This window comes from Protobothrops mucrosquamatus, unplaced genomic scaffold (assembly GCF_001527695.2).
Source record: "Protobothrops mucrosquamatus isolate PMUCROS unplaced genomic scaffold, P.Mucros_1.0 scaffold_45, whole genome shotgun sequence".
Taxonomy (NCBI): domain Eukaryota; kingdom Metazoa; phylum Chordata; class Lepidosauria; order Squamata; family Viperidae; genus Protobothrops; species Protobothrops mucrosquamatus.
In genome coordinates this window covers 772,080-791,786 of record NW_015386121.1, presented here as the reverse complement: position 1 = coordinate 791,786, position 19,707 = coordinate 772,080, and the positions used below count along the sequence as shown (strand labels likewise).

The following is a 19,707-nucleotide window of genomic DNA, read 5'->3' as shown; positions in this document are numbered from 1 at the left end:
TCAACAGTCTTGAGCTGTTTAGCTCATTTGTCACCAGACATCTAGGAACTCTAACACCTAGCCCAGTCCTTGGTTGATCCAGTTGATGAGTGATGTGGGATGGGTTTTTATAAATTATGGGAGAGACATTCTTCATCTGATTCTCTAATGAGACTTGTCCAGTATGGTTGAACCTCATTGGGGGATGCGCATGCACAGACACATACACACAGAAGTCAAGGTGGCAAATCTAATATTCTTCCTTATTTTTCCCTACAGCAGTTAAATGTAAATATCTAGCCCCTGTTAATGCTAAACGGTAGATATTTTTCATACCTCAAAAATACTTGATTACAGTTCAGTGATAAAATTTTACAGCAAGCCTCCTGTGCTATTGCCCTTTTAAGTTATTCCGCCAGGTGACAAGAAGAGCTAATATTTCAGCAGCTGCTTGTTGACTCAACATAGAAATCTTTTCCTGGCCTATTAGTTACATTGACATGATAGCCTGCTTATAGCATAGCAAAATTACACATACAATCAATATATATACTAGACTGTTACATCTAAAATTCAGATCATTAACTTGGCTTCAGGATGTAACACAGGGAAGGACATTTGGGCTGGAGTTTGAGCTGGAGATTCTGCTTAAAGAAATCTTTGGCAAAGCTTGGTTTTAAAAGTAAAGACCAATAACGAACAGAAGTTATCTACATTTTAAAAAGTAATGAATGGAACAGTACTAATTGGCATGTCAAAATTTCCACATATAACAGTGCCATATAATCTTGTAAATGCATTTTCTCCAAACCCTAAACAACAAACGTGACAGAAATTAAACTTTCAAAATATGCCCACAGAACATAGGAACTATGTTATCGTGCACGTTAGTCTTATGAACTCTCTACTTAGCATTTATACTAGTGGAGTTCATGATAGTTTCCTCTCCCAAGAGCAAAGTTAAAAGGGAAAGAATGCATTGGATACAAAATCTAAGACAGTGGTACTCGGAGCCATTGCCATAGCAATGGCATCTTTACCTTAAAACTGGACTTAATTTACAATAAAAGACTAACAAAAATAAAATGCTAACGGGGACTACACCAGCAAAATAAGATGGGGAGTTAGCATATTAAGGGGAAAAAATGAGTGGTGGTGACTTTCTGATGAATTAACCAAATCACTCAATCTTAAGCACAAGGCAAACTCAATATCTTCTGGTGGCAATCAGTTGGGCAGAATCCAGCAATTCTCACCACAGTTTTGCTAGACTGCTCACACAATAAAACAAAACAAAACAAAAGCAAAACAAAAGCAAAAATAATTTATTAAATTGCTGACTGTATAGAAAAAAAGCATGTAATTCCAATTCCGAGAATGGAATATTGTTCCATTTTTAAAGTAACAAGCTTTTTACCAAAGCATGAATAATTAAATTATATATAGCAACAGAAACAGCATTTCACTTTACATTTTATAAGGTTCTAGCTATATTATAGTAGTGTTTTTGATGGTTACTATTGGAACAGTAGTAGTCGAATGCATGAAAATACAATTTTGTGAAAACATAGCATTGTTCTTTTCTAGTTTCTGCTAGAAAAACAAGATCTGTGATAAATGATAGTACTGTACATGGAGTATATTCTCCCCAGTAAGGCAAAACTGCAAGTGTTTATTAGAAATCTTTCCAACACAGTTAAGCTCATTTCTCTCAACACTTTTTAATCACAGCTTTAAAAGTGATTGAAGAAGAATTGTCATTACTCATCTCACTGATTTTATTACATCCTCCTCCATCTCAGATTCAGCTCTTCCCACAGAATGGAAACGATCAGGACTGCATTAACTGGCAGACATACAATCTCAGAATGCTGAATTCTTGATTTTATTTAGCATTGCCCATCCAAAGACACCTTGCTCTCCCTTTTGAGTTAAAAGTAGGCATTGGAGACATGTCAACTCACACAATGTGAATCATTCCCTGTGCCGTTATGCACCCAGAATTCTCCACCAACCGATGGTTTAATTAACATGTGGACAATAGGGGTGGGGTGAAGACAGTGTTCCTGCTACAAATGGGGTAGGAATGCTGGAATGGAGGCAGAGTATGAGAATCCAGCCATCAAACAGGGTTGTTTGAAGCTAAGAAAGCAATGAAGAAGAAAAAATGATGGAAAGTAGCAACAGCAGGTAGGAGAAATAATGGTAGAAATCCAGTTTTAAGGGTTGAACACTTCAGAAGGTTCTTTAAATGAAAAAAAAAATCACCTGGCAGTACGGCATTCCATTCAGATTCTGAAACCATAAAATGTTTGATGTAATCTTGACCAGAGGACAGAAGGTTCTTTTGATGTTTGTCCCTGACAGATACTTTCTTCTTATTGCTTATTAGTGTAATCCTTTTTTTTTTTTTTTTTTTGAAAAAATTTTACAGCAACTTTCATTTACTGGGTCGTTTAATTTCACTTCGTTGAGAACCCTAATTTAAAAGTGACAAATCCAAAAAACGAATCTTCCTTTTCGTAGTTTAGTCTTTAGTAATTGATGAGTAAAACATATTGATACCCCCTGCCCCTATTATTATTATTATTATTATTATTATTATTATTATTATTATTATTATTATAATAATAATAATAATAATAATAATAATAATAATAATAATAATAATAATAATAATAATAATAATAATAATAATAAAGTTGGAAGGGACCTTGAAGGTCATCTAGTCCAACCCCCTGCTCAGGCAGGAAACCCTATACCATTTCGGACAAATGGCTGTCCAGTCTCTTCTTAAAATCTTCCAGTGTTGGAGCATTCACCGCTTCTGGAGGCAAGTTGTTCCACTGGTTAATTGTTCTCACTGTCAGGAAGTTTCTCCTTAGTTCTAGATTGCTTCTCTCCTTGATTAGTTTCCATCCGTTGCTTCTTGTCCTGCCTCCAGGCGCTTTGGAGAATAGCTTGACTCCCTCTTCTTTGTGGCAGCCCCTGAGATATTGGAACACTGCTATCATGTCCCCCCTCGTCCTTCTCTTCATCAAACTAGACATACCCAATTCCAGCAGCTGTTCCTTATATGCTTTAGCCTCCAGTCCCCTAATCATCTTTGTTGCTCTTCTCTGTACTCTTTCTAGAGTCTCAACATCTTTTTTACATTGTGGTGACCAAAACTGGATGCAGTATTCCAAGTGTGGCCTTACCAAAGCATTGTAAAGTGGTATTAACACTTCACGTGATCTTGATTCTATCCCTCTGTTAATGCAGCCTAGCACTGTGTTGGCCTTTTTGGCAGCTGCAGCACAGTGCTGGCTCATATTTAGGTGATTGTCCACTAGGACTCCGAGTCCATGTGATGAGCTTATGGAAGTACTTTCTACTGTGCCAGCTAAAAAAAGCATGTGCCTCACCATTACCTTTTAATTTCATGCGTTTTCATTCCCAATATAATTTTTTGATCAAGTTCTTAGCCTTTTATTATAAATATGGTCTCACCATTGTAGCTATTTATTGAAAAAGACTCTATGCTCTCTTACAATTCTTGACAAATTAAGTAGATGGGCAGAAAGGCAAGATATAATTCAAAATAATAACAATACTCACAAATGTAATGAATCGTTAGTGTAGGCATTAACCTATATAGATAGTAATACTAATATCAGGTCTGAGCTCACTTTGCTGAAAAAGGAAATGCACAAATATTGTACCACAAATAAAATTAAACATTTTTTTATCGATTGACCTCTTTTATATAAATATTACCTTTTTATATCTTTCCATTCGGGGTTGTTTCCGTCAAAAAGAGGACGTTCGTCTCGGGACGGGTAACATAATTATTAGTAGTGTAGTTCTGTTGATTTTATTAAAAGTCGACTCTAACACCGTAGTGATATCGATCATATCTAATATGACCCACCTGGACTCAATGTAGTGGAGTCAGTGCCTGTTGAACTGAATATTTTGAAGAATGGAATTATCTTGGTTATGAGTTTTACATACTTTTATGATTGTTTAATATGCTTTTATAATCTTCCTTGGTTTTAAATTGTTGCATTGGTTTTTTATATTTTTAAATTGTTTGTAAACCACCCAGAATCATCCATCCATCCATCCATCCATCTCCAGCTGTCCACTGGAGTGCTTTTTTTTTTTTCTCTTGCCACTCTAGGATTTTCCCTAATGGTATTTTGCATATTTGCAAGTTTTCAGATTTTCCCAACAATGCTAATATTGCCTTCCTATTGAATGGAATATTTTACAACATAACAGGACCACTACTGAATATCAGGAATGGAGAGAATGATAAGAAAATTCAGACCAACAAATTTAAATAGTTTTCTGCTGTATCACCTTGCATATATATCTTCTAGGTCTGTAAAGAAATGGTTTGTATTGAATTCTAAGAAATATTTCAATATAAGCTGAAGACTCTTTTTGATATTTTTCATAGATTTATGTCGTGTGCACATATCTCATACTCCATGTTAAATGAAGCACGGGGTATCTAATTTTTAACCACATGAAATGATTTGTATTGATCACAAGTATAATTGTGTAAATATAAGCTACAAAAAACCTAGAGTTAGTTCTTTTTTAAAAATATATTACCTGTAAGTGATTCTGCCGCTCTGCAATAACACGTTCATCCTTGTTTCCAAATAGCCTTTTGGGAGGAAATTCTAACATTGCCAGCTGCAACAGACAACAGATGCTGAATCAGCTGAGAAAAGTTTCTTAAACATGAAACAAAAATGCTAAATGTAAGATATATGTGTTTATTAGATGGTCCACTAAATCAGACAGAGAGAAAGAGTTTGGATTTGTAGACCCTCTCTTCACAAATCCAAGCAGTTTCAAAACAAGTCAAAAACAAGTAACAGAGGAAAATCAATAAATAGACCAGTAGCATTTACTACTTCAGTCTTTGCTCAATAATGCTCATAAATTGTAGAAACTTAAATTTTAAAATTTAGAAATAAGTTGAAATAGGTATGTTTTGCAATATTTTCTAAAAGCAGGTAAAGAGTATGTTTTATCCATATGTAAGGTATTGGAGAAATAGCCAAAGGAAGTAAGAAAAGAGACCTGCCAATTTTTCAAATGTATAATATTACTTTCAACTTTAATACATGTTCTTTCTTTACTCTAAGACTGCTCTAAAATATGAGATCATCTTATCCTGTTGAAAGACAAAATAGAGTCTAAGCCAAGAAAATTATTATGGGATCTAATACAAACCAAATCAGATGATTTGTAAAATGTGTATTTTTCAAGTCATAAAGAGGTTGAACACTTGCACCTTGAGCTAATGAAGCAAACTGGCAGACAATGCTGACATAAAACGGGTTAAATAATTTCATGAATTACAGTAATTATAAATTAACCTATGCGGGACTCACTGAAATTTCCAGATTATCCTTAAACTCAGCCCATAAGAATGACAAAAGTACAGATCAGTACAGCAGAGCCTACACAATGAGCCCAGTTGCAAAAAAAAAAAAAAAAAAAAGCACCTACTAGCTACAGTTGACTTCTTATTACAAATTTTTTATTCTTCCTTTTCAATTTAGGGGAAAATTTGTGTTTTATTACCTACCACAGAGCCTTGAGGGAAAAGAAAGCTTAAAGAAAAGCATATGTGTTTTCATATTTCTCATCATTTGATTTAGGAACACTACTTTCAATAACCACAAATAAAAATAGAAGAATGTTATTTTAAATGTGATTTAGGTTGCCTTATGTCACTAGGTTTAGATTCCATATTTTGATTTTCCATGTCTGACATGAGAAGAAATCAGATTTAATTTTATTCTGTACACTGTGTCAAGATCTGCTTAATCTATGTTTGACCTAATAATGGTGGTGGGAGAAGTATGTCCTACTTTCAAGTTTTTGAACAAGCTAACACAAAGCAGAAGTACTAGAACTCAAAAGTAAAAGATGCAGTAAAAGTAAAAGATGCAGATAAATCCATTTTTAAGTTATTAAACTGGAAATTTGACAACTCGCTTATATCTTTATTACTTGGGGCATTTTTTCTTATTTGAAGACAAAACAACCTTTACCAAAATTTCTCCAGAATCCTCAAAGGACAATATAAAGTTGCTATCAAAAAAGGTGAAAAACAAAATGTTAGCATTGGCTACAACAATAATAATTTTAGCTAAAGGTAAACAAATCCAGGCAAAGGACCAACTTCTTTAAAACTTTAACCCCCAACCCTTCTTATCCAGCCTATTTTAGGTTAATTTATTTTTTTCTGAAAAATACAATTAGTTCTGGTCACGGAATGAACAATTTATATTCCTATAACTGAAATTATTTGAATTGTTATCTATTAATTTACACATATGAATTTATGCTTCCACAGAGAGCTCATTTGGAATGTTCTGCATCTATAAAAATGGTAGATTATCCCCTCTGTGTATAGCACACTTAATTAAGTACAACTCTGATTGAACTTGTTCAGTTTTCAAGACCAACTTAGATGATATAGGAGAAGGGGAATGTCAAGTAAATAAGGTAGGAGGGCAAAGAATGCATGAAATCACATATCATCAAAAACAAGGTCATCTTGAGAAATGCTCAGCATCAATTTCTCACAGCAGGACTTGTGATAGCCACTGCTGAGGCATGTAACACCCATTTGTGCATCAGATGAGATATGACTCAGCTGAGTGGCGCAGTGGTTAGCATGCAAAATTTCAGGCAAACTCTGCCCACCACCAGGAGTTCAATCCTGACTGGCTCAAGCCTTCCATCCTTCCGAGTAAAATGAGAAGCCAGATTGTTGGGGCGGGGGCAATAGGCTGACATTGTAAACCACCTAGTTGCACAATGAAGCAATCTATAAATCTAAATGCTATTGCTATTCAACATCTGAACTGTGACAGTAAATCAAATGGACTGAGTATCAATGCGCTTTGATATGTAAAACTGTAAAAAAAAACTCATTTTTTTAATGCATCAGACCACTGTAGATTTGTCTGATACAAACTGAGCTATTTGGATTTTGAAAAAACTCTGGAAAAATCATTCAGATTGGAATAGCCCTATCAATGCTATATGGCTGATAGTAGAAAGGCATTATGAACTGAGGTTTGATATTTTAAAATATCTCATAAATAAGACAAAAGAAAAAAAAAGAAAAAAATAAAGAATCGTATTAAAATAAATAAAACTTAAAAAAGGAAAATTTCTAGAATTGGCAGGCTCTAAGAACAGACATGCTATCACAGTGGTAAATGAAAATGAAGAAATTTAGCAGGACTAAACTACTTATCTATATTATTCACAAATTAGGCCCCTTGCCAATGGATTCTGTAAGTGTTGAAGGATTCCAGACAAGCTGTGTACACACCTATAACCCATATATATGAATTACAGAGAAAACAACAAAGCAATTATGGCTTATTCATAGTACTACCATTGTAGTTTATACTTCAAAATTTAATTCTTTCCAGTACTGAATTTACTGTACTCCTCACTATTGGTATGATCATTAATAGTCAGAGATGGGGTTACTCTAGGTCAATGAATAATCACTGTGGTCTTGTACACAAGTTTACAATAAGAATATGCTTGTGTAGGACAGATCTGAACTGCTCTACTTTGGTAACTATAGGTCATTGCTTTTACTCTACATTAGAATGATTGTCTACGTAAAAGATGTTGCTGGGTTTAGCACCACATGAACATTCAGTCAAGAAACAGAGGTTGAAAATCTCATGAGAACTAGGCCTTAAGTGGCTTGGCTGTTTCTTTCCATATTATTTCCTAATTTCACTCTCAATTGTATGTGGAACCATTCATTCAGTTTATTATATTCTCAAACAGAAAGTGGACATAAATACAAATAAATATACATTATTTGTAATAAATGTTTTTATTTGTTATTTTCTCCAGCTTGAGTCAGGCATGTCATGGTCTTGTCACCTTACTTAATTTTCTCAAATCAATATGGATAAAATACACTTTCAGTTACCTACATGGTAAAAATTACTTAGCACATATAAAACTCAGACGATCCTCTTCCCATTAACTCAACAGAATACCAGACTGAAAATAGTAGGCAATTGTGTATCCAATTGTGCAAGGAATAACATCCAAACTGCAGGTGGTTTCACTTATCATAAGTCTAACAAAAGGCTCACCATTTTCCCACTGAATCAGGCCCCTCTCATGATTCAGCTTTTCTATTCTTTGACATGTGGCATTATTTTCTATTCCCTTTTCCTAATTATCCCGACTTTATTTTATTTGGTTTGTTTTTATTTTTATCCTGCCTTTATTACTTCATAAGTATCACAAGACAACAAACATACCTAATACTCCATCCTCCTCTATTTTTCCTACAACCACCTTGTGAGCTAAGTTGGGCTGAAAGAGAAGTGCCTGGCCCAAAGACATCCAGCTGGCTTTCATGCCTAAGATGGAACCAAAACTCATAGTCTCCTGGTTACTAGACCAGCATCTTAACCACTGCACTAAACTGGCTCAAATTAGACTTAATAATTGGAAGGCAATATCTGTAGCTCAGGGTTGAACTGTAGGATCCTTGGTGCTCTCTGAGTTTGGTTGTTTTCTTGCAGACATTTCACTATCAAACTAGGAAGAATTGCTAGTGCGAGAACTGAGTTAGGTTTGCTCTCATTTTATATACTAGCGGTTTGCCCTGTCACTGTTGGTAGTCTTAGTGGTTCTAGCACTGATGATGTTACCTAGTTTGGTAATGAAATGTCTGCAACAAAACAACCAAGCTCAGAGAGCACCAAGGATCCTATAGACTTAATAATTCTGCTATTAATAATAGGCAAATAAGATTTACCTCCCAGCTCAAGAAGATTCTTAATAATTTAAAAGAAAGACAGTATGGTTAATTTCTGCAGCAATAATTGACTGGAATTCCATCCAATATTATATAGGCATTTGGGGGAGATCTAGGCAACAGAATTTACTGCATTATTTTAACACCAGTCTGTCCAATGCTATTAAAGAAGCAAATTAAACTCAGCAGAAAATATTTATCTTGGTTAGGGGAATCTTTCATTCCCAAAAGTAATTTTTGGATCTAGCTAGATATAGCAATAAACACTGGAAATATTAGGCATGAGAGGTAACATAGTATGATAAATTACTCCAGCATTGTGTTTATTGTACATACTGTGGTAACATTCATATGCACAATGCTAATAAAAATGGAATGCACTGTAATTTAAAAGTTTATGAAAACATTTTGAAATACTATAAACTATATGTAGCCTTAACTCAATTTTAAACTGTTTTCTAAACAAACACATAGGGCTACTAAAGAGTGTACTAATTAGTTACATCCTTCAAAAAGTGTTTCCAGAAAATGCGTTTATTGCTACTGACTCATTCAGTTCAATACAAGATGCTCAGTGATATTCACTAGATTTCTTAAATGTATTTAAGATTTAATATTTAAAGGTAATATATTTTGCCTGCAGCTGTATTCAGCTTTCTATAAGAGTTACCACTGAATAAGAGATAGTCAGACACTATACATCCTAGCAGAAGCCAAATTCCCAACAAAAATTTAAGGGACCCATTACTATGTTAACCAATAAAGTTATACATTCAAATGTTATCTTAGCTTTATACTTATGATCGCCTGAAATTTATTTATTTTTTAAATTTCCTGATTATTCATAGAAAAAGCAACAGATTATTAGAAGGCAGGGTTCAGCTATTTTTCTGGGTACCAATAACAAAAACAAGAGCAACAACAGGAATCTTGAGACTTTTCTTCTGTATCTTTTTTTATTTATTTAGGAATAAATAAATGGCATGTGGATAGTCACACTTCAATCCACCCCACTATTCTTTTCCAAACACTTTGCTACTTTCAGCAAAATAGCCCTTTACAGGGAAACATCACTTTGGGAATTCAACTGCCATTCAGGTATGCCATGATCTGAGCAAGCCCTCCATACACAGCTGGCCTGATTAAAAAAAGAACATCTAAATAGCATTCTTGAAATGTGTGCTTAATATAACATATAATGTAATCCTGATCTACATTTAGATGACATGCTGGAATATTACAAAGTTGTCCAAGCAGACTGATGACTGAAGTGAATGAAAGTTATGCTATGGTTTTGTGGTAAATATCTAAAATGATTACGCACTGCACATTAATATTTGTATCTACAAAAAGGGTATACAGGAAGTTTCACGTAATAACTGCCCATATCAATTATCACTTCACCATTCTCTCTCACCTATTTACATTAGCAAAACTTTACAACTTACTCTTGAGCGTGTTGTGTGGAGACTGAGTAACATTAGAGCACTTAGTCCATGCTTCAGTGAGGCCACTGAGAAAGCCTCACTTGTCTTGCTGTGCTGCTCCATAAACTAGACTTGGTACTCTCAATTAATGTTCCCTCTCCTTGATAAATGTATGGATTAGCCTGAAATTAAGGTTATCTGCTTTTTATTACAGAATCAATCTACTGAAAACTCTAGGAAAGTTGCTAAATGCTACTCAATCATGAATGTTGTTAAAAGATAATGGAGATGAATTATACATAGGCTTGGATAATTACACCTTGTGTTGGACTGATATTAATATTTCTAACTAAATTCAATCCCTCTGGTATCTAATTTGTTATTGTGATTTTTTTTTTAGTCTATCCTATATTATTATCTTGCTGAGCTTTAATCATGAATCAAATATATAAATAAATATATGTTAAGTACAAGATACTTGTGAATAAATAAGTAGACATGATTGCTTTACAGATATAAAAAGATATTACCTTGAAATATGAATGCACAAGTGGCTATAATCGTCTCACTGATATTGCCTGACAATGAAGCTTTCAGAAGATAACAAAAGGGATGGTGAAAAAGAGAGATAAAAATGTGCCAGATAGAGAAAAAATGGTATTCCCATCCCTTTGGGGTTGGCCACATATACCATTGCATGAGATGGGGTGCCCAACTGTGGCAATATGACCCTTAGCAGAAAAAAAATGTCCACCCCCAATTGAAGTGAAATAAATATAAAGATTTTGGAATGGTGGTGCTCATACCTGTTTCAGAGATGCTCAGACCTTCTCAGTGAGACTGTACAATTGGGCATTACAAATCTAATTACAAGTCACGCTGCATGAGTAAACCCACAAAGGGAAAGTCTAAATTGGCCACTTAAAGCCCCAACGGGGGGGGGGGGGAACAGCTTGTGTACAGAGCATTACATCCAGCTAACAAGTTACCAAAGTATGTGACTACTACAATAATTTTCATTGGCATTCTTTTTCTAGCAGTTTTTCTTTTTGTTATCAGAATCTGCAGAAATTAAAATGCCGTATATAGATTACGACCACCTAAGACAAATATTTAAAATTAAATCAGATACGTAGCTATAGTTTCTGTCGCACAATGACTAGATAGATAACTTTACTGTCATTTTTTACTGTGGGCACAATGGCATATATTAAAAATGAAATTTAGTTGCTTGCTCTCCAAGTGTACACATACATAACACACATTTAAACATACTATATACAACATATGTATAGACCTACACCCTTACATATAAATAACATATAAATATTAATCACTGCCCATCTTGAATACATAACGGAAGGAGGAAGACTATAATACTTAGGTGAATTCTGAAGCTGAATCTTATAACCGGTGCTTATGAGAATTAACACTTAAAAAACAAGCTAGACAAATAACAAACCTAAAAACCTTTCACAAATTCATCAGTACATAACTATAGCTCTAGCTATTGGCAAGCCACTTCCAAAAATCTTGCTGGAAAAAAACCAGCAAGGATTTTGTGAAGGCACAAACACTGCCCTCATCATTTTTCTTATACTTTTTCTATAGCTATTTTGTCTAGCATAATTTTACATACATTCATATTATCTTCATTCTCACAACCAAAAAAATCTGTCCAATGCCCAAAATCTTAGATTGCAATACTAATTTATATCAATGTGTTCCACTTTAAAAATGATTTTTGTCATGAAACTCCACGAGAGGAATAGACAATACCCTTTTTGCATATGGACACCCAGATCTTTTTGCAACTCCAGAGCAACTTCATCACAACACTGATTTTTAATAGTATGGTTCTATGGTTCCTTATTAAAACTTAAGGCAAAAGACCCTCTCACTCTGTAGAGCAGAACAGAGCAAACCTTTGAAGAAAGAATGCAAGAATTCTTAAGTAAACATACAATTAGTCTGGGAAGGAAGAGAACAGTGAAAAAGAAATTAAGATAATCCCATTTTGATTCTCTTTTTAGTATAAGAGACAGAAGAAGGAAATTGCAAGGCCTCCCAGATTCTGTTATTATACCCTAGAAAAGTAAAGACGCAGTAGTCCTTGTTTCCTGACATGCCCTACTTCAAAGTGATGACATCCTCAGTGAGGCATAAATGAATTCTCACAGCACCTGGCCCTTTAAATATAGTTTGCCTCTGTTTGAGCAATGTGAAAAATTTCTTCCCTGAATGTGAAAGACATTTAAGATGGGGTGGAGGTGAGGAGAACAACTGATTTTTCTTTGGGGTATACAATCAATGGCATACTAAACTTCAAGTGCTTTTGTACCAGAAGATTAAAAATAACCCTGCCAAGCATATTTTGGTATGATTCTGTTATCTCTGTGTTTTCATTACCCTATAATATTTCTCATTAATTTTCAAATGACTTATCGGTTAACCTAAGGCAGGAAATCAAGCATAAAAAAACATACAGTCTAAAGGTAAATATTTTTAGAGAAGAATGCAAACACAGCTGTTTAGAACATGGATACTCTTAACTGTAAGTCTAGCATTTATAAACAGCATGGTTACTCTGTGCTTATGAAGAAAACTTTTGGTCCTCTACTTAATACGCAAAGATAGCAAATGCAATGCATTAACATTTGAAATTGTTTTCAAAATTGTAAATTTTCATCCTTAATTATTTTGAAAAGCATTATCCATTTACATTAAGATGGCTCAGGGCACATTTATTAATTCATTAAAACAAATGTAGGTGGCAAATTAAAAGCTTTATAATGCTTCAAATTTAAAGGCAATAAAGTGCTTTGGAGCAAACATGGGTATGCATGGAACATCTGTCCGCAACTCTTTAAACCAAATGCACCTTTTCCTGGCATAGCGTGGCAACTGTAAAGGATTGCAATGCGATTCCAGGAAAAGATGCAGCTGCTTTAAGAAGCTGCAGACTAGTGCTCTGTGACAGAGTATTATCTACATTAGGCAACAACTGCTTTCCTAATTTTATCCCTTTCCTCTATTTAGAATTGGGAAACTGAATTGTAGAGTGCCAAGGAGCAGATTTAACTTTTGGCTATCCTCTGTCTGTTTTTCAGGCAATCAGGGAAGGACAGGAGGTTGGTGGAGAAGTTATTTATTTATTAGGTTTTTTTTTTAAAAAAATCCCCCCTTTACTACTGTTATGTTCCTTGTCCTTTGGAATATTCTCCTGGTAGAGATGAGGTTGGCCCCCATACTCCTGGCCTTCTGAAAGAGTGTTAAAACCTGACTCTGCCAGTTGGCCTGAGGCACTGAAAGAGGCACCTTATGCCAGTGTTTCTCAACCTTGACAATTTTAAGGCATGTGGACTTCAACTCCCAGAATTCCACAGCCAGCAATGCTGGCTGTGGAATTCTGGGAGTTGAAGTCCACATGCCTTAAAATTGTCAAGGTTGAGAAACACTGCCTTATGATGACAGGGTAGAGAAAAAATCTCCACCACCGCCTGTTCTCCTGGTTTTGAGTGTCTGATTTAATCTTTTTCATTTTATTTTATTTTATCTTTTTAGCATTCTGTAAGCTGCCCAGAGTCACTGCAGCAATGAGGTGGGTAGCATATACATTTAATAAAATTAAATATACAAAATTACTTTTATAAGTAACTCAAGGTGGCGAACATACTTAATACTCCTCCCCCTCCTATTTTCTCCACAACACCTCTGTGAGATGGGTTGGGTTGAGAGAGTGTGACTGGCCCAAAGTCATCCCGCCAGTTTTCATAACGAAGGTGGAACTAGAAATCCAAGTCTCCTGGTTTCTAGGCCAGCATCTTAACCACACCAAGCTTTCTCTCCTCTTCCCCTTTTAGTCCCCTTCAAGGGAGGGTCTGCTAAAGATAAGGGATGGAGGAACCATAACTAAACAACTCTTCCTCATTACTTTCTAACATGCCTGCTTCCTTACTTGATCAAGCTATGCGAAACCATGCCAGCCATCCAATCCTATTATGTACCTCTGGATTCAATTTCAAGCAGTCATCTCTGCCAGCCTCCTGGACTTGGTTGAAGCAGGGAAACAAACAAACTTGATTCTTGCATCACATCAGCACATGAGCAAATAAGAACCCTGGCTGTGTAGAATGTAGCCAATGGGATGCAAGCAGCAACATAATAGAAGGTGCAGCCCAGGCCTCTGGTTGGAGGTCATGAGCTCTTTGCTCAATCTCAACCCACCGGCATCTGTCTTTTCCTTGAAAGACGAAGAACTAGTTCACAAGAATTAGACCAAACCATGGGATGACACCCTTGCTTTATCTGTATCTCTATATGTTCTGAAGTATCTTTTTGCCTTCAGAGCTGAAGTGTACACTGTCCTAATAGCATCTTTGAATTAATCAAATGAGCTAAGCAGTAAGTATATTTTATGAAGCAAACTAAGGAACAACATTAATATCACAATGCATGCAAGAAATCAAGGTGGAAAGAACCACTGTAAAATAGTCCAAGTTGTTTATAATATTGTCTTTCATTCAACCTGAACACACAAATATGAACGGCAAGCCACCTTCTAAGATTTTAGCAGTATACAAATTAAAGAAGTAAAAATAATGAAATATATTTACTGTAATGTACGGTATGTAATTTGGATATTTGGATTCTCTATCTTGACAATGCTTAATTTGAATGTTTTTAAAAAGTGAAAAGAAGAAAAATGCATTCCTGTATAGTCGGTAGTATATTTTCAATGGCTGATCCAATGGGAAAAAATTCCACAAATTCTGAACTTCCAAGTCTGAGCTTTAACAGACAGATTATCATCCATTAATTTTTAGCACAAGAAACATGGTGTCAGAATGTGTGATTTAGTTGGATAATCTCCAATAAACCAGACTATAACTCTTCTAAAAAAATCACCAAGTGTCTGAAGCATATTTAAGTTGAAAACTTAAGGAGGGCGCTAAAGTATGCAGTTTTTCTGTCCTTGATCACTATTCTTGTCATTCTTCTTTTGTAGAGATGGCTGTCTGGAACAGAATACTTCTCTATTTGAGGAGGCTCTTTAAATAAATAAAAAACAAGGTTCACAATGAACTAAAGACTTGTTACGAAAAGAGGAAGCCTCCCCATAGCAGACAGAGCAAGAAGAAAAACAACTGTTCCCTTCCTTATGTATAAAACTCACACATATTCCTATTGCCTGAATAGGGTTTAATGAAAAGAACATTGGATGAGTTAGAGTAGAAATGAATAACAAAGATAGATACTTGAGGCATTTGGATCCTTAAATCAGGGGGGAAAAGAAGCAATTACAGCTGTGACTTCTATAATCTGTAGAGAGGTGAAAGGTCAGTCTGGAAAATTAAATAAAAGAAAAGAACATTAAGGGAGGATTCAATCAGTCTGAGTATGTTTTTATAGCTTGCTTTTTTAAAAATTACTCTTAATTAAGGTACTTTTATTTTCTATTGGCAAGAAATGTACATTTATGCATAGCAAATTCATTTTCAGTCTGAACTTGGAATGTACAGCTGATGATAAAATACTTATAAAGCACTGTCAAGAGCCGTATTTAGAATATTGCCAACTAATTCTCAAGAAGATTGGCATATGAGTGGAAAGAAGAACAAAGGTTACCTGCAACCACAGAACTCAAGCAGAAGTTAAAATTCGGGAATATGAAAATGCTGGTTATAAATGATTGTCAGAAGTTTATCTTCTGCAACAGTATTTTATTTCAAAACAGTTTTAGGAACAAAGATCCATGTTAATTCAAAATACATAAGCTTCATGAAGTTTAGTTCAAATTTACTTTAGAAAGAATTGGTTTAGAAGGCAAACCACAGATCTATAATAGCACTATTTAATATTAGGAACATCAGTTAATGATACTCCATTTAAACAACGGCAGATGGATATTTCTAAGTTTATATGGCAAGGGAAAAAACCAAGAATTAGATTAAAGCTACTGCATGATGCTAAGGAAAAAGGAGGTTTGGGTTTACAAAATTTGAAATTATATTTGGTATTTGTGGGTGAATCTCCAGAATAAGAGACTACTTGATTAGAGGGCCATGAATAAGATTTGGATGGCACAGCTGTTTATGGTATGAAAAGGTTAAAGTAAATGTTGATTTTAATAAACATTTTGTTAGATGTGCCATCTTAATAATTTGGAATATAAAAGCTTTTCTGTGAAGATACCTCTTGGGTGTCCCCTCAGGAAGCTTTTTTTAGAAAAGAAATGGTGGCGAAGCAGACTGGTGGACTTATGGTCAAATAGTCTCTTTTAATTTTGGTGATTCCATTCTCAAAACTAAAGAGAAGTTAGAATCAGAAGGACGTGTCCACTATTGATTTTCTTATTTACAACTGAAAGAAAGATTTAAATCAGCAAAAAGAGTTAAGGTTTAGACTGTGAAAAATGAATTGGAAATCCCACTTCATGGTAGTGATGAACATATTGCTAAGATCTATAAATTGTTATTGAATTTGAATTTGCAAAATTAATATGTAAAACATTGCATGATTCAATGGGGAAGGAACTTTGGATATAATGTAATGCTTGAACAATGGGAGAACATGTGGGTATAAAAGGTCTAATATTTACACTAAATTATAATTTAAAAGAAAACTTTTATAAGATGATGTATCATTGTTATTTAATACCAGACAAATTGTCAATAATGTATAAAGATATTTCAAATGAATGTTCGAAATGCAAATGTAAAGAGGGACTTTACGTTCCTGTTATGGTGGACATTTGATAAAGCAAAGAAGTAGGATTGGAGTAGGATTGATATTTTAATACAGAAGATTCTTAAAGTGAATATAAAGATAAAACCAGAAACTTTCCTTTTGGGTTTAATGGAAAAAGACTTGGAAATTTTTTTTGGAACTTTGATGTTATATATGTTGACAGCAGCAAGATTACTTTATGCATAAAAATGCATAGTGGAAGGACACTTTGATTCCCACAGTGGATGAATGGCTGCAAAAGTTGATGGAGTTAGCAGAGATGGCTAAATCGACTGCTTTGATTAAAGAAAAAAACACAATTATTTTTGTTTCTACTTGGAAACTAATTCTGTACTTTATGCTTGAGGGGAAAAAAAACTGAAACTTTGATTTTGGGTTTTACTGATTAGATAGCTTTGTTGTTTTAGAAATGGCTAGGTTATATACTATGTAAAAAGTAAAAAAGTTGAGTTTTGATGCTATTATCTTATTCTACTGCACCAAAGGTAGTCAGAAGTCAATGCCTTTTCTTTCTTTTTTCCCATTTCCCTACACTTTTTCCTTTCCTTCTCCCTCCTTTATTTTCCTACTATTTTCTTTTGTAGTTTTGTATTTTATATTATAAACTAATAAAAAAGGAACATCAGTTAGGCAAAATTAGCAGTATCACTAGTTGCTTATTAAAGTAAGCTGGCAACAATCAGATAAAAAAACACAATATCAGGGGCATGAGTGGAAACTATTAATACATAAAATGAGAGCATAGAGTAAGTAGCATGCATTCCTACAGCCTATCTAGGGACTCTACAAGTAGTTTAGATCTTATCAAGTTAACTCTTAAGAGCTATTATGCAATTTCTTATCAGTTAAGGTATGAGCCATTATTATTTGCACATACCATATGCACATCTGGTCAGGGTTTTCACCTCACTTTTTCTGGGACATCAATACAAATGTTGGATGGAAAGGATATTAAATTTCCAGAGATGAATAGTTCGATAATAATCAACCATTGTTTGGCTGGGGGGGGAGGTATTTTTCCATCAGTTCAGATTGTTGCTGAAAGCATCCAATAAAAATGCCACTCTGTTATGTTTATATCATGAATAGAGTAAGTAATGAATTGATTGTATTGGCAACAGATCATATAATATCTTGAACATTAATGGAATTTAAGCAGCTTTATTGCGTACAGGTAGTCCTCGAGTTATGACATTGACAGTGTTGAGCAGTGATTTTATTTCACACTATGTTTTTCCATTCAGCTTCAGGCTGTACATGTAAAGAGGTGGGATAGCCATGGCCTGACGTTTTCAATAATGTTGACAGAGGAATCAATGCAGTAACAAACAGTAGTGGTGATAGTGAGTATTCTTGAAATATTCCTCTCTTGATATTAACCTCTTCCAATCTATCACCATTGACTAGCAACTATGTCATCTGTTGTGCCATTGATCTCTGCACAAAGCTTCTGATGTTCTTACTGATGCCTGTTATTGAATGCCTTCTTGTAATCAATATAAACTACATTCAAGTTGGTCTTCTTTCTCTTGGAGTTTATTACTATTTATACTACCACTTCTAGTAGTATTATAATTACTATCAGTGCACACCAATGTCAAGTCACAGCTGGAAGTTCTTTAGCTTGTGTTAGCTTTCGTATGCATGAAGTTCTTCCTGAGAATCTAGGATGATGTAATATATTGGAATAGTATATGCATGGGTCCACGTAGTGTAGCTTTTTGTAATTGATAGATAAAACTGTTGTCAGTGTGCAGAGCTTCTAAGTGCCACCCAAGATTTTTTGGTATGGCACCCAAATTATCGATAACTACTGGGACCATCACAGCAGTTTATGTCATAATCTTTACTTTCAAATTTAAGATCTTAGTATTTTGTGATCTTTTTCAATTCTTTGTCTTCCATGCTACATTTTCTTATTATTATACTATGCTGCCTATCTTCCAACAACTCTGGTTGGCTCACAACAATCAAACAGAAATTACAATAAAATCAATAAAACATAAAGATCAAAGTAAGCACAACAGACCAGATGGAATGAAGTGAGGGCTCTCTCTCTCTCTCTCTCTCTCTCTCTCTCTCTCTCTTCACGGTTCTTCTAAACAACAGCAAAGTGCGGGCTATCCAAATCTCAGGGGCAACCTCATTCCAAAGGGCAGATGGTGTTATAGAGAAGAGGTTCCAATAGATAACATTGTTTAACTGAAGGCACCTGGAGAATGTCAACCCTAAAGTCCAGATCAGCTGGACTTTAGGGAAAGTCAATGAATTACATCTACAGAAAAAGAAATAGATCTTGATTGTTATCAGGATATCTTATGTATTAGTTGTAACATCGGAAATGTAGTATTGTACAATCCTGGTTCAGGAAACTTTTTAAAGAAATTACTAGCAGAAAATCACAACAGTTGCAGCAATTTGTGTTATTATGACAGAGATTCTGGGATATCACAAACATATGCATCTTTGTTATCTAGGGACCTGTAGGATAGAGACTTACTGCAAACATAAGATAAGCAATTCCAAAACTAAAGTTCTTTCAAAATGCTATGAGATTGATGTAAATAATTACTAGCATATTTGAACTAAATTTGTGGCCAGGCTATTCTAGACTTTTAATATCTCTACGTATTTCATTAAACTCTCATTGTAAAATTGAAAAAGAAATAGGTATATTAAAGACAAGACACTCACTGACTCACTAAATTATTTATTTAGAGGATGGCA

The 19,707-nt window shown here is 34.6% G+C and overlaps 1 protein-coding gene across 2 annotated transcripts in view; it reads right to left on the bottom strand.

Annotated features, from left to right (window-relative positions):
- The window catches only part of KIF16B (kinesin family member 16B), a 137,104-nt gene that overhangs the window by 11,849 nt on the left and 105,548 nt on the right, over positions 1-19,707 (bottom strand). For both annotated transcript variants that reach the window (XM_015811077.1, XM_015811085.1), the window contains one exon: positions 4,585-4,668. In XM_015811077.1, coding sequence (XP_015666563.1) covers positions 4,585-4,668 — 84 coding nt within the window. The remainder of the gene's footprint in view (positions 1-4,584; positions 4,669-19,707) is intronic.